Source organism: Anser brachyrhynchus (assembly GCF_964034855.1).
Source record: "Anser brachyrhynchus genome assembly, contig: SUPER_30_unloc_1, whole genome shotgun sequence".
NCBI classification, from domain to species: Eukaryota; Metazoa; Chordata; class Aves; order Anseriformes; family Anatidae; genus Anser; species Anser brachyrhynchus.
The window spans coordinates 82,900-95,118 of record NW_027664146.1 but is presented as its reverse complement, the minus strand read 5'-3'; the positions used below and the strand labels follow the sequence as shown (position 1 = coordinate 95,118).

General features: G+C 64.7%; 3 protein-coding genes across 4 annotated transcripts; 1 reads left to right on the top strand and 2 right to left on the bottom strand.

The window, feature by feature from the left end:
* Window positions 1-299: 299 nt before the first annotated feature.
* Window positions 300-1,641, bottom strand: RNF225 (ring finger protein 225). Its single transcript, XM_080608312.1, has 2 exons — window positions 1,090-1,641; window positions 300-891 (listed from the first exon to the last, which is right to left on the bottom strand). Exons 1-2 carry the CDS (start codon window positions 1,131-1,133, stop codon window positions 303-305), a joined length of 633 nt encoding a protein of 210 aa, XP_080464438.1. The 5' UTR covers window positions 1,134-1,641; the 3' UTR covers window positions 300-302.
* A 92-nt stretch (window positions 1,642-1,733) lies between these two features.
* RPS5 (ribosomal protein S5) lies at window positions 1,734-3,847 on the bottom strand. The gene is made up of 6 exons (XM_080608313.1): window positions 3,754-3,847; window positions 2,666-2,771; window positions 2,366-2,575; window positions 2,161-2,289; window positions 1,943-2,041; window positions 1,734-1,849 (listed from the first exon to the last, which is right to left on the bottom strand). The coding sequence occupies exons 2-6, from the start codon at window positions 2,768-2,770 to the stop codon at window positions 1,781-1,783; spliced, it is 612 nt and encodes a 203-aa protein (XP_080464439.1). The 5' UTR covers window position 2,771; window positions 3,754-3,847; the 3' UTR covers window positions 1,734-1,780.
* A 1,327-nt stretch (window positions 3,848-5,174) lies between these two features.
* FLOT1 (flotillin 1) lies at window positions 5,175-12,066 on the top strand. Of its 2 annotated transcripts, XM_080608311.1 has the most exons (14): window positions 5,218-5,235; window positions 5,273-5,364; window positions 5,461-5,536; window positions 6,120-6,210; window positions 6,698-6,841; window positions 7,142-7,261; window positions 7,621-7,716; window positions 8,161-8,313; window positions 8,682-8,863; window positions 9,543-9,588; window positions 9,693-9,830; window positions 11,360-11,524; window positions 11,621-11,676; window positions 11,712-12,066. In XM_080608311.1, the coding sequence occupies exons 2-13, from the start codon at window positions 5,322-5,324 to the stop codon at window positions 11,651-11,653; spliced, it is 1,287 nt and encodes a 428-aa protein (XP_080464437.1). In that variant the 5' UTR covers window positions 5,218-5,235; window positions 5,273-5,321; the 3' UTR covers window positions 11,654-11,676; window positions 11,712-12,066. The 2 variants fall into 2 exon arrangements, with proteins under 2 accessions (XP_080464436.1, XP_080464437.1); XM_080608310.1 differs by having other exon boundaries at window positions 5,175-5,364.
* Window positions 12,067-12,219: the final 153 nt, after the last annotated feature.

The window sequence follows — 12,219 nt, the reverse complement described above, 5'->3', positions numbered from 1 at the left end:
GGGGGGAGGTGGCCTTGGGATCACACTCACTGCTGTTACAGAAGAGGCATCAGGACGCGGTATTGGGGAAAAAAATTTAATAAAGGGGAAAGGGGGCTGGTGTGTTGTCCCCCCTCCCCCCCACATCCCCAAATCTTGAGGTGCCCCCCCCCAAAAAAACCCAGAGCCACATTTGGCCAAGAGTATGAGTTTGGGGGGGGGGGTCTGCAAGGAACCCATCCCCACCAAGGGGGGAACCCCAAGACATCCCCGCCCCATAAAATGGGGAGGGGGCTGCTGATGTCGCCACAGGGGGGTCCCCGTTAGTAGGGGGGCCACCCTGGCTGCCCCCAGGTGCTGTTTGTCACCGGGCTGCCCCCCTCGCACGCCGCGGGCAGGAGGAAGAAGAGGAAGATCCCGCAGAGCACCAAGCCCCCCGCCACCATCAGGGCAACGGCGACGGCCACCGCCTTGAAGAGGGGCCACCGCACCCCACTCTGGCCCCCCGGAGGGGCTGGGGGAGGCTCGGACCCCCCCACCTCCAGGCTGAGGGTCACCGTGGGCAGCCGGCCAGGATGGGGGGTGTAGAGCAGGAGCCCCTTGGGGCGATCGAAGCGGACGAAGCCACCGGGGGTGGCGGGGAGGTCGGGGGGCAGGAGGTCGGAGCAGGTGGGCAAAGCGGGGGGCCCGCGGCGGGGGGGCACGGCTGTAGGGCGTCGGCAGACGGGGCAGAGCAAGGGGGCGCCGGGGGCTGCAATGCTGACCCTGGTCAAGCACTCGAGGCAGAAGACGTGGCCGCAGGCCAGCGCTTTGGGCAGCTTGAAGAGGCGGTCGTAGGGGGCGAAGCAGATGACGCAGTCCCAAGGGGGCCCCTCAGGGTCTCCCGGGGGGCTCGGCATGGCAGCGACGTCCCTGGAGAGGGGGGAAACAGCCGGGGGGGGGGGGGGGGTTACAAGGTGGCAATAAGGACGTGAGGACACAGGGTCAGGGACCAAAAATACCCAGGGAGGGCATCGCCCCAAAAATACCCCAGACTCAATTTGGGGTGCCAACAGATCCCAAAAAAGCACAAAAATACCCAACACCTCCCCCCCCGCAGCCCCTCCTCACCTGCCCCCAGGGGTGCCAGCCCCCATGGGGGACGCAGCACACATCCGCTCAGCTCGGTGCAGCCAGACCAGAAGGGACAGCGGCACGCCTCCCGCGTCACCCTGCCACCAGGGGAACGGTCCCAACAGCCACGGTGGCCCTGCAGGACCCGGTCGGCACCACACCTGGTTTTGGGTGCGACCTGTGGGTTTTGGCAGCTGTCCCGCACCACTTTGTCACCCCAAGGGACTGGTTTCCTCAGGGGAAAGCCTGCTGTCTCTGTCACCCCCCCGTCCCTGTCCTGGTTTTATGTATTCTGCCTTCCCTCAGCGCTGTTTCCTCCACCCCCTGGCGTGGAATCAAGGGAAAAACGGGGCACAGAGGGAATTCTGGGCACGGGGACACAGCCACCAACCTCAAATCATGTCTAGGAATGAGGAAATCCCAACGCTACGAGGTGCCAAGGTGAGCTGGGGACAGCTGGGTGGCTAGGGGACACGTGGGAGCTTACGGGACACCCCCATGCTCTGCTGGGGTTCAGCACCAAAAAGGAGCCCCCCCAGGCACCCCTTTTGTGTGTGGAAGAGGACAAAAAAAAAAAAAAACAAAACACAAACAGCACCCCCCCCCCCCCCATCCCCACGACACAGGGAGGAGCGGAGGGGCACAAAGTAGAAGCCAACTTTATTTCGGGCATGACAACGGCGGCTCTTTAACGGTTGGACTTGGCCACACGCTCCAGTTCGTCCTTCTTCTTGATGGCATACGAGTTGGAAGAGCCCTGGCGGGGGGGGAAATGTGAGAAGTCACGACATGTCGGGACAGTGAGGACGTCCTGCCACCGCCTGGTGACGGCCCCGTCCCCTTCCCTCACCTTGGCAGCGTTGATGAGCTCGTCGGCCAGGCACTCCGCGATGGTCTTGATGTTGCGGAAAGCGGCCTCGCGGGCACCCGTGCACAGCAGCCAGATGGCCTGCGAGGGGGGGGGGGGCGGGGGGAGGAAAAGGGGGGACATCAGGGACAGTGACAATGCAGGCACAAGGAGGGGGGGCGGGGGTCCCCACAGCTCAGGGTTTCCGCAAAAGGGGGCACCTGGTTGACGCGGCGCAGCGGGGACACATCCACAGCCTGTCTCCGCACGGTGCCGGCGCGGCCGATGCGGGTCGAGTCCTCGCGGGGGCCGCTGTTGATGATGGCGTTCACCAGGACTTGCAGGGGGTTCTGCGGGGTGGGGGGGTAAAAATTAGCCACTGCGCTCCTATAACCCGTCCCGGCCCAAAACCCAGCAGCCCCGCACCTCCCCGGTGAGCAGGTGGATGATCTCGAAGGCGTGCTTGACGATGCGCACGGTCATCAGCTTCTTGCCGTTGTTGCGGCCGTGCATCATCATGGAGTTGGTGAGGCGCTCGACGATGGGGCACTGGGCCTTGCGGAAGCGCTTGGCCGCATAGCGCCCGGCGCTGTGGGGCAGGTACTTGGCGTACTTCTCCTTGACGGCAATGTAGTCCTGCAGTGGGGAGGGGGGGGGGGTCAGACACCTTCCTGACACACCACGGGGGGGCCCCCCAAGGTGTAACCCCCGCCCCCCCCAAACTACCTGGAGGGAGATGTCGTTGATCTGCACATCGTCCGTGCTCCACTTGCCGAAGAGCTTGATGTCGGGGGTCTCGGTGACAGCGGGCGCCGTCTCCCAGTCAGTCATTCTGCCAAGGGAACAGGGATTGGAGCGAAAAGGGGCAACGCAGACGCACCCCTTTACCCCCCCCATCGTTGAATAACTGGGGGGTGCAGGTCATTAAAAGGAGAATTGAGCACCTATGGGTGATCGCGAGGTGAAGCGCCCTTCCAAATCACCCCTAACGCTGGGAGCTCCCAAGAGCCTTCTACCTTAAAGAGCCCCCCATAAGGGGTCAGCCCCCAGAGCCCCCAAACTCCCACCTCAGTGCCCCCACAAAGCCTGTCCCCCCCCCATTTCTAACTCAGGGACCCCCCGAAATTCCTACCTCAGAGCTCCCCCTGCCTTGAGCATCCCTCATTTCTCCATCAATGACAACCCCAAGGCCTTAGCCCCCCGATTTCTATTCGGGACCTCAACCAAAGCCTGACCCCACACACCTTAACCTCAGCTCTGCCCAAAACCCAACCCCCTCCCACCTCATTGCCTCCCCCAAAGGCCTGACACCCGCCCAAAGCCTAATCCCTCTCCTTTCCTACCTCAGTGCCCCCTCCCCCAAAGTCTTGACCCCACAATTTCTCCCTCACTGACCCCACCACTACCCTCACCCCCCAGGCCTGATGTCTCCCCATTTACTCCCCCCCCCCCGGCCTGAGAACCCCCAAATCCCCCCTGAAGTCCTGACCCCCCCCTAATTTCCACCCCAACGCTCCCAAAAAGCCTGAGCCCTCCCCTTCTGTACCCCAGCACCCCCCCCAATGCCTGACCCCACAATTTCTCCCTCAGCGACCCCACCACCCCCAGGCCCGAGCCGCCCCCCCCTCCCCCATTTACCCCCTCCCCGGGGCCTGAGGACCCCCAAACCCCCTCCCAGGCCCCGCCACCCCCCTCCTTTGCCCCACAGCCATCCCCTCCCTTGCCCCACAGTCACCTCCCACCATTCCCAGCCCCAGAGGCCCCCCAAACCCCCCCAAACTCCCCCCCCCCCCCCCCAGCCCCGCCGCACTCACATGGCGGCGGCCGCGGCTCCGGCGGGGAAAAAAGGGCTCGAACGGGGCCTCCCCGCCTCTTATCCAGGGGCAGGCGCCGGCTTCCGGCTGCGCATGCGCAGAGCTGCAGTGGGGCTCCGCGCTTCCGCCCGTTCTTCCCTAGCTGTGCCCGTCCTTTCGGGCTCGCCGGGCGGGGAGGGGGGTTGCGCATGCGCATATTAAGCCGCGCTCGCTGGCGCGGCGGCGCAAGCGCGGAGGGCGATGGTGAAGTCGGGGGGGGCATGGTGGTTGAGGGCGTCTGCCCGAACTCTGCCATGTTGTGGGATTTCTCCCTATAGCGTGCGTAGAGGCACGCGTGGGGGGACAGAGGGGATCCCTCTGCAAGGTCTCTCTCTGCTACAGCGTCAGCCACAAACTCACTCAGGTTTCCTTCCCGTCCCGCATCCAGGTCATTTATGGGACCACTGAAGAGACCTGGCCCCAAAATGGAGCCCTGCAGAGCCCCGCTTGTGACTGGCCGCCAGCCTGATGTTGCCCCGTTTACCAGAACCCTCGGAGCCTGACCCCTCAGCCAATTGTTCACCCATCACATTGTGAATTCCTTGTAGCATTTGTCTGGTTCTATGCTGGACATTTGGTCCAGGTGGATAGGGTCAGAAACCACGTTGAAATCCTTACTGAAACCCCAAAAGATCACCTCAGCTGGCTCCCCTTGGTCAACTACGTGGGTGAAAAATAAGGAAATTAAGTTTGTCAAACTGGATTTTCCCCTCACATTGGCCATGACCAGCGACTGTGCTGTTTTCCGGGCTTTTTCACTAACTCCCAGAATGATTTTCTCCATAATGTTAGGAGGCAAAAAAGTGGGGCTGAGGCCGGTAATTACTGGCTCTTAATGCTTATCTGAGGAGATTTGGGGAACCAGGGGCCACCTGAGGGAGATTTGGAATCCAGTGAACACCTGAGGGGACTTTATGGACCAACCATCTCCTGAGGGAGTTTTAGGGACCAAGGATCACCTGAGGAGACTTTAGGGACTACAGGCCACCTGACGGAGGTTTAGGGAAGAACAGCCACCTGAGGGGAATTTGTGGACCAGGGATCACCTGAGGGGACTTTGGGACCGCATGCCAACTGAGGGGACTTCAGGGACCAACGACAGATCTCCTGAGGTGACTTTAAGGATGAGCGGCTGCCTGAGAGGATTTTGGGGACCAGGGGCCACCTGAGGGGACTTTGGGGACCAAGGAACATCTGAGGTGACTTTGGGGACTAATGAACGCCTGAGGGGACTTTGGGGCACCAGGGGCCACCTGAGGGAGCTCTGGGGACCAACAAACACCTGAGGGGACTTGGGGCACCAGAGGCCACCCGCGGGGCCCCCGCCGCCTCCACGCCCCCTCGGGGCCACCAGGGGGCGGCTGCGGGCGAGCGGCGCCGCGGGGGCTGCCGGGGCCGTGGCGGGTGGGGCCGAGCCGCTGCGGGAGGGCGGCGGGGGGGGGGGTCCCGGTCCCGATCCCGATCCCGATCGCGGTCCCGGTCCCGGTCCCGGTCCCGATCCCGGTCCCCGTCCCCGTGTCGCCGCCGGGATGTTCTTCACGTGCGGCCCCAACGAGGCCATGGTGGTGTCGGGTGAGTCGGGCCCCCCCCGCCCCACAGAGACGCACCGGGGTGACCCCCTCCCCCCCCCCGGGGATCCCGGCCTACCCCGTGCCCCTCGTCCCGCAGGTTTCTGCCGCAGCCCCCCCGTGATGGTGGCCGGGGGCCGGGTGCTGGTGGTGCCGTGTCTGCAGCAGATCCAGCGGTGAGGGGACATGGGGGGGGGACATGAGGGGGACACGGGGGGGGGGGGGTCTGGGGGTGGCGTGAGGGGACAGGGGGGTGGCATGGGGGGACATGGGGGTGACGGGAGGGATTGGGGGGCATGGGGGGGCAAGGGGGGTATGGAGGGCAAGGGACAAGGGGGTGGCCTGAAGGGATATGGGGGGCGTGGGGGGACAAGGGGGTGGCATCAAGGGATAAGGGGGTGGCGTGGGGGGACAAGGAGGGGGCATGGGATGAGGGGGTGGCATGGGGGGGGCATGGGGGGACGAGGGGGTGGCATGGGGGGACGAGGGGGTGGCATGGAGGAGATCAGGGGTGATGTGAGGGGACAAGGGAGTGGCACGGTGTGACAACGGGTGACAAGGGATGGCATGGGGGGGATAAGGAGGTGACATAGGATAAGGGGGTGGCATGGGATGACATGAGGGGCACGGGGGTGGCATGGGGGGGACAAGGGAGTGGCATAGAGGGGCAAGGGGGTGACATGAGGGGGCAAGGGCGTGGCATGGGGCGACAAGGGGGTGACACGGGGGTTACCTGTCCCCTCCCTTCCCCCTCCCCAGGATCTCCCTGAACACCCTGACCCTCAACGTGCGCAGCGAGAAGGTGTACACCCGCCACGGCGTCCCCATCTCCGTCACCGGCATCGCCCAGGTACCCCCGTGCCCCCCGCGCCCCCCACCCGTGTCCCCGCAGCTGCCACCACCCCTCCCCAGGGGGCACCGGTGCAGCCCCTTTTAAGGCGGTCCCGCAGTGGGCCCCACCTGGAGCTGCTGAGGGGGTCTCTTAAAAGGGCAGTGTCATGCTGCAATGATTGTGCGGGGGGGGGGGGGGAACATCTCCTTAAAGCGGCCCTGTTGAGGTGGGCCCTACCCTAAGGAGCATATCCTCTTAAAAGGGCACCACTGTCGTTAGCCCACCCGTGGAGTTTCTTGAAGGGGCAACGGTGGTCTTAAAAAGGATGTTTTGTGGTGGACCCCACCTGCGAAAGACCACCCGCAGGGGCTGTTCTCTTAAAAGAGCGCTGTCACGGCCCACCCGAGGGCCTATAAAGACAGCAGCCTCTTCAAAACGCTTCGTTATCGGGGGGAACAAATCACTGGGGACACCTGCGGGACGCTGCGGCTTCCCCGGGGGGCAGGTGAAGATCCAGGGGCAGAACAAGGAGATGCTGGCGGCCGCCTGCCAGATGTTCCTGGGCAAGTCGGAGAGCGAGATCGCCCAGATCGCCCTGGAGACCCTGGAGGGCCACCAGCGCGCCATCATGGCCCACATGACCGTGGAGGTGAGGAGGGGGGAGTGGGGGGGAAGCCACGCCCCCGTGGGCAAGCCACACCCCTCTTGCCAGAGCCACGCCCTTTTAGAAGCCACACCTCACCATAAGCCCCGCCTCTTGTCCAAGCTCCACCCCTTGCCATAAGCCCCACCCCAAAGAAGCCCTACCCAGATAAAGGCCCCACCCACATAGGCTCCACCCCTTTTGTTGAAGCCCCTCCCTCACCTTCTGGTGCCACACCCATTGCAAGACCACACCCCCCCCCCCGGCCCCCACCCCCCCCTAAGCCCCACCCCTGGTATCCTACAGGAGATCTACAAGGACCGGCAGAAGTTTTCGGAGCAGGTTTTCAACGTGGCCTCATCCGACCTGGTCAACATGGGGATCAGCGTGGTCAGCTACACCCTGAAGGACATCCACGACGACCAGGTGGCACCGGGGGGGGGACGGGAGGGGACACGGGCGGCACTGTAGTTAGCTGTGCCTGGAGGACATCCTGCGGTAACCGGGGTGGCGTCGGGGACACGGGGATGCAGGGCGACGTGGGGGCAAGCATCAGCGTGGTCGGTGACATGGAGGATACTGCAGGGACACGGTGACATGGGAGCATGGGGACATGGGAAGAGAGACATTTGGACAGACGGACCTTGTTGTACCTTGTGGGCATGGGGACAGTGACACGCGGGTGGGGACATCGGGCGAAGGATGGGGACAGCAGAATGGAGATGAGGACGCTGTCCCAGCGTGGATCGGGGTTGTGACAGTGTCCCCGTGTCCCCTGTCCCCAGGATTACCTGCACTCGCTGGGGAAGGGCCGCACTGCGCAGGTGCAGCGTGATGCCCGCGTAGGGGAGGCCGAGGCCAAGCGGGACGCCGGCATCCGCGTGAGTCTGTCGTCTTTGTCCCCCCCCCCCAGGTCCCCCACTGCCCCATCACGTCCCTGCATGTGCCCACGTCCCCCTGTTTCATCACTGAGGTCACCGTGTCCACTCACAGCGTGCTGGTGTCATCCCCTGCTGTCCCCCCCGTGCCCCTAAGGTCACCAGATTCTCTCTGAGGTGCCCTTGTGATGTCCCCACCCCATTTTGCTGGCATTCCCCCCTATCCTTTGGAGTCCTCTGCTGTCTCCATGTCCATTTGTCCCCCGGTGTCCCCCCCACCCTCCAGTGTCCCCATCCCCCCTCCAATCCCACAGTATCCCCACGTCCCCCCCTTATCCCCCAGCATCCCCATCTCCCCACACAACATCCCCACGCTCCCCCTCCATCGTGCAGCACGCCCCCCATCATCCACTCGGTGTCCCCACGTGTCCCCGTGTGTCCCTGCAGGAGGCGCGGGCGCGCCAGGAGCAGGTGTCGGCGCAGCTGCTGAGCGAGACGGCGATGGCGCAGGCCCAGCGGGACTTCCAGGTGCAGCAGGCGCTGTGCGACGCCGCCGTCAACGCCCGCAAGGCCCAGGCTGACCTGGCCTACCAGCTGCAGGTACGCTGGGTCCCCTGTCTGGGATGTTTGGGACCCCCCCCAGGACACTTGGGACACCCCCAGGACACCTGGGTCCCTCCTGGGCACCTGGGATCCCCCTGGGCACCTTGGTCCCCCCAGTTTCTTGCCCCCCCAGAACACCTGGGACTCCCCCCCACACACCTGGCTCCCTCAGCTGGGATGTTTGGGACCCCCCAGGACACCTGGGAACCCCCCAGGGACACCTGGATCCCCCTTGGGCACCTGCAGCCCCCAGGGTCCCCCCCTGTCCAGGGTTCCCAGGGATCCCTGCAGTCCCTAGGATGCCCAGCCCCCCCCCCCCCCCCCGCCGGGTTCTGGCGCAGGGCTGATGTGTGCTGCGGGCGCAGGTGGCGAGGACGAAGCAGCAGATCGAGGAGCAGCGGGCGCAGGTGCTGGTGGTGGAGCGGGCACAGCAGGCGCAGCTGCAGGAGCACGAGATTGGCCGCCGCGAGCGCGAGCTGGAGGCCACCGTGCGCAAGCCCGCCGAGGCCGAGCGGTATCGCCTGGAGCGGCTGGCCGAGGCCGAGCGGTGAGCCCTTCCCCTTCCCCTTCCCCTTCCCCTTCAGGCCATACCCCCATATGGGGGGCCCCACAACCAGGGTGAGAACCATGCCTTTTTTAAAGCTTTTCCCCTTTAAATACCAAGCCTATCTGCTGGCCCCAACAGCGTGGCAAAGCCATGCCCTCTTTAAAAGCAGTTTAGTCACTCGGCATGCCTCGAAAAACTCAAAAACGTCGAGTTTTGCCTTTTTTGGTGGGTCCTCTTCTAGTGGGGCCGCGACCCTTTTAAGGGAGGCATTGCCCCCTTTAAAACGAAGCCCCGCCCCTTCCGCAGGCCACACCCCTCTGCGAGCTGCCCCGCCCTGGGTGAAGCCCCGCCCTGTTCAAGAGGGTCCCCGTGCCTTTAAAAAGCGTGGTGGTCCCCACCACCGTGCCCCTTTTAAGGGAGGCGGTGCCCTTTTAAAGGAGAGCCCCGCCCTCTTCCTCAACCCCGCCCCCTTCATCCAAGCCCCGCCCATCTCCCCAAACCCCGCCCCTTTCCACCACCCCTATGCCCGCGACCAATCCGGGCACCCCCTTGAACTCCTCCGCCCCGCCAAGCTCCACCCCCTCCACGAGGCCACACCCCCTTTATAAGCCACGCCCCCTCGATAAGCCCCGCCCCCCATCGCGAGGCCCCTCCCCCTCCTAGCCCCGCCCCTCTGCAGGTTGCAGGTGATGATGCAGGCGGAGGCCGAGGCGGAGGCCATGCGGGTGAGTCGAGGACCCCGAAGGACGGGGCCGGGTTTTTGGGGGGGGGGTCCCCAGCCCCCGGGGGTGTCCCCAGAGCCCCCAGGGGACGCGGACGTCTCACGCAGGTGACGGGGGCGGCGCGGGCAGCGGCGGTGGCCGCCCGGGCGCGGGCGGAGGCGGCGCAGACGGAGGCGAAGGCCGAGGCCTTCGCGCAGTTCCGCGAGGCCGCCGTGGTCGACATGGTGCTGCAGCGGCTGCCCCAGGTGCGAGGAGTTCCCCCCCCGGCGTGCGTCCCCAAGGGTTTGGGGTCTCCGCTACGGGGTGGGGGGGGTGGTTTGGGGGGGGGGGGTCCTCAGGGGGGATTTGGGGTCCCCGTGAGGCGTTCGGGGGGTCTCAAGGGGGTGTTTGGGGGTGAACTTTGGGGTTTGGGGGGGGTTGCGTGGGGGGTCGGGGGTCTCCCCCAATGGATTTTGAGGATTTGGGGTTTCTCCTATGGGGTGGGGGTGGTTTCTGGGGTCCCGGGGGGGGGGATTTAGGGACCCCTTGAGGTGTTTCGGGGTCTCAAGGGGGAGTCTCAGGGGTACGCATGGGATATTTGGGGGTTGTATGGGGGGTTTCAGGGTTTCCCCCCAGCGGATTTTGAGGATTTGGGGTCTCTTCTATGGGGAGGGGTCGGTTTGGGGGGTCCTGGAGGGGAATTGGGATCGCCATGAGGTGTTTGGGTTCTCAAGAAGATGTTTTGGGGTCTTAAGGGGGTGTCTCGGGGTGAACCCTGGGTTTTTGAAGCATTGTATAAGGGATTTTGGGGTCTCCCCCAATGGATTTTGGAGGATTTGGGGTCTCTCCTATGGGGTGGGGGTGGTTTGTGGGGTCCTGGGTGGGATCTGGGGACCCCTTGAGATGTTTGGGGTCTCAAGGGAGTGTGTGGGGGTCTTAAGGGGGTGTCTCAGGGGTACACTTGGGGTATTGGGGGTTGTATGGGGGGTTTGGGGTTCCCTCCAATGGATTTTGAGGATTTGGGGTCTCTTCTCCAGGGAGGGGTCGGTTTGGGGATCCTGGGGTGGAATTGGAGTCCCCATGAGGTGTTTGGGGTCTCAAGAGGGTGTTTGGGGGCGTTAAGGGGGAATCTCAGGGGTATACATGGGGTATTTGGGGGGTTGTATGGGGGTTCCGGGGGTTCCCCCCAGGGGATTTTGAGGATTTGGAGTCTGTTCTATGGGGGTGGGGGGGGTTTGGGGGGTCCCTGGGGGGGGGCGGGATTTGGAGGCCCCATGGGGGTATTTGGGGGCTCCACAGGGTATTTTGGGTCCCCCGAATGGATTTGGGGCCTCTCCTATTGGGTGGGGGTGATTTGAGGGGGCCCAGCAGGAATTTGGGGTCCTCATGGGGGTGCTTTGTGCCCCCCCTTCAGGTGTGGGGGCAACCAGGGAGGAATTTGGGGTACAAAGGGGCAAATTTGGGGTGAGATACGGTGATTTGGGGACAGGCAAGCGGGCAGGGGCATTCGTGGATGTCTGTGGTGGGTTTTGGGGTGAAACCCAAGGGATTTAGGGCAGTGGCCAGTTGGTGGGTGGCCAGGGAGGGACTTGGGATTGCCGTAGTGAATTTGGGATGAAATAAGAGGAATTTGGGTAAGGTGACAGAAACCACAGAGCCGGTGGGGGGATTTTTGGGGGCGACCCACACGGGTTTGGGGCTGAAACGGGTGAGATTTGGGACAGAGGGATTTGTGGGGAGGGGGCACGGTGCCGCCTGCAAGGTTTTGGGCTGAAACGCGGCGATTTCGGGCCAGGTGGCGGAGGCGGTGGCGCAGCCGCTGCTGGGGACGCGCCGGGTGACGCTGGTGGCCGGGAGCTCCGGGGACATCGGGGTGGCGCGGCTCCCCGGGGAGATCCTGGACGTCGTCACCCGCCTGCCCGCCGCCGTCGAGGCCCTGACGGGCGTCAGCGTCACCCAGGTCCGTGGGGGTCCCCTGCGGGTGACACCGAGGGTCCCCGGTGGGGGGGGACACCCGGGGTCCCCTCCTCACCCGTCCCCGCTCTGTCCTCTGCAGGCCGCCCAGAAGAAGTCAGACTGCGTGGCCTGAGCCGGTGCCACCGCGTCCCCAAGGTGCCACCAAGCCCCGGTGGCGCCCTGTCCCCAAGGTGTCCCCAAGGTGCCACCACCCTCTGGAGCCCCTGTGTCCCCGCGGTGCCACCGCCCCATGGTGCCACCACGTCCCCACCGTGCCCCCGTGGTGCCACCACCCCCACGGAGCCCTTGTGTCACCCAAGTGCCACCACCCCCACGGAGCCCTTGTGTCACCCAAGTGCCACCACGTCCCCATGGAGCCACCGCCCCATGGCGCTACCGTGGCCCCGAAGTGCCACCAACCCCCCAGTGCCACGTTGCGTCCCTCCCACCCCTTCCAGCGGGGTCCCTGGGGTGGGGGACATGTCCCCCCTGTGTGTCCCCATGCCTGTCCCCGTGTCATTAAAGCTATCGAGTCTGCGCCCTGCAGCCATTTTGGGGTGCGCCGGGGTCTTTTGGGGTTTGGGGTGGAGGATTTGAAGACCCCAGAAGGGACACGAGTGGCCCCAAAGGGGACAGGAGGGGGGAATGGAGACCCTCAAGCAGCTGTGGTGGGGACAGGGGACACAAGTGGCCCTATAA

Coding starts and splice junctions, on each gene's coding strand:
- RNF225 (XM_080608312.1), bottom strand. CDS start 1,133: ATGTGTGCTGCGTCCCCCATGGGGGCTGGCACCCCTGGGGGCAG. Junction 892..1,089: donor GCTGGCACCCCTGGGGGCAG/GTGAGGAGGGGC, acceptor CCCCCTCTCCAG/GGACGTCGCTGCCATGCCGA.
- RPS5 (XM_080608313.1), bottom strand. CDS start 2,770: ATGACTGACTGGGAGACGGCGCCCGCTGTCACCGAGACCCCCGACATC. Junction 2,576..2,665: donor TCAACGACATCTCCCTCCAG/GTAGTTTGGGGG, acceptor TCCCCACTGCAG/GACTACATTGCCGTCAAGGA. Junction 1,850..1,942: donor AGCTCATCAACGCTGCCAAG/GTGAGGGAAGGG, acceptor CCCCCCCGCCAG/GGCTCTTCCAACTCGTATGC.
- FLOT1 (XM_080608310.1), top strand. CDS start 5,322: ATGTTCTTCACGTGCGGCCCCAACGAGGCCATGGTGGTGTCGG. Junction 9,589..9,692: donor CCGAGGCGGAGGCCATGCGG/GTGAGTCGAGGA, acceptor CGTCTCACGCAG/GTGACGGGGGCGGCGCGGGC. Junction 9,831..11,359: donor TGCTGCAGCGGCTGCCCCAG/GTGCGAGGAGTT, acceptor ATTTCGGGCCAG/GTGGCGGAGGCGGTGGCGCA.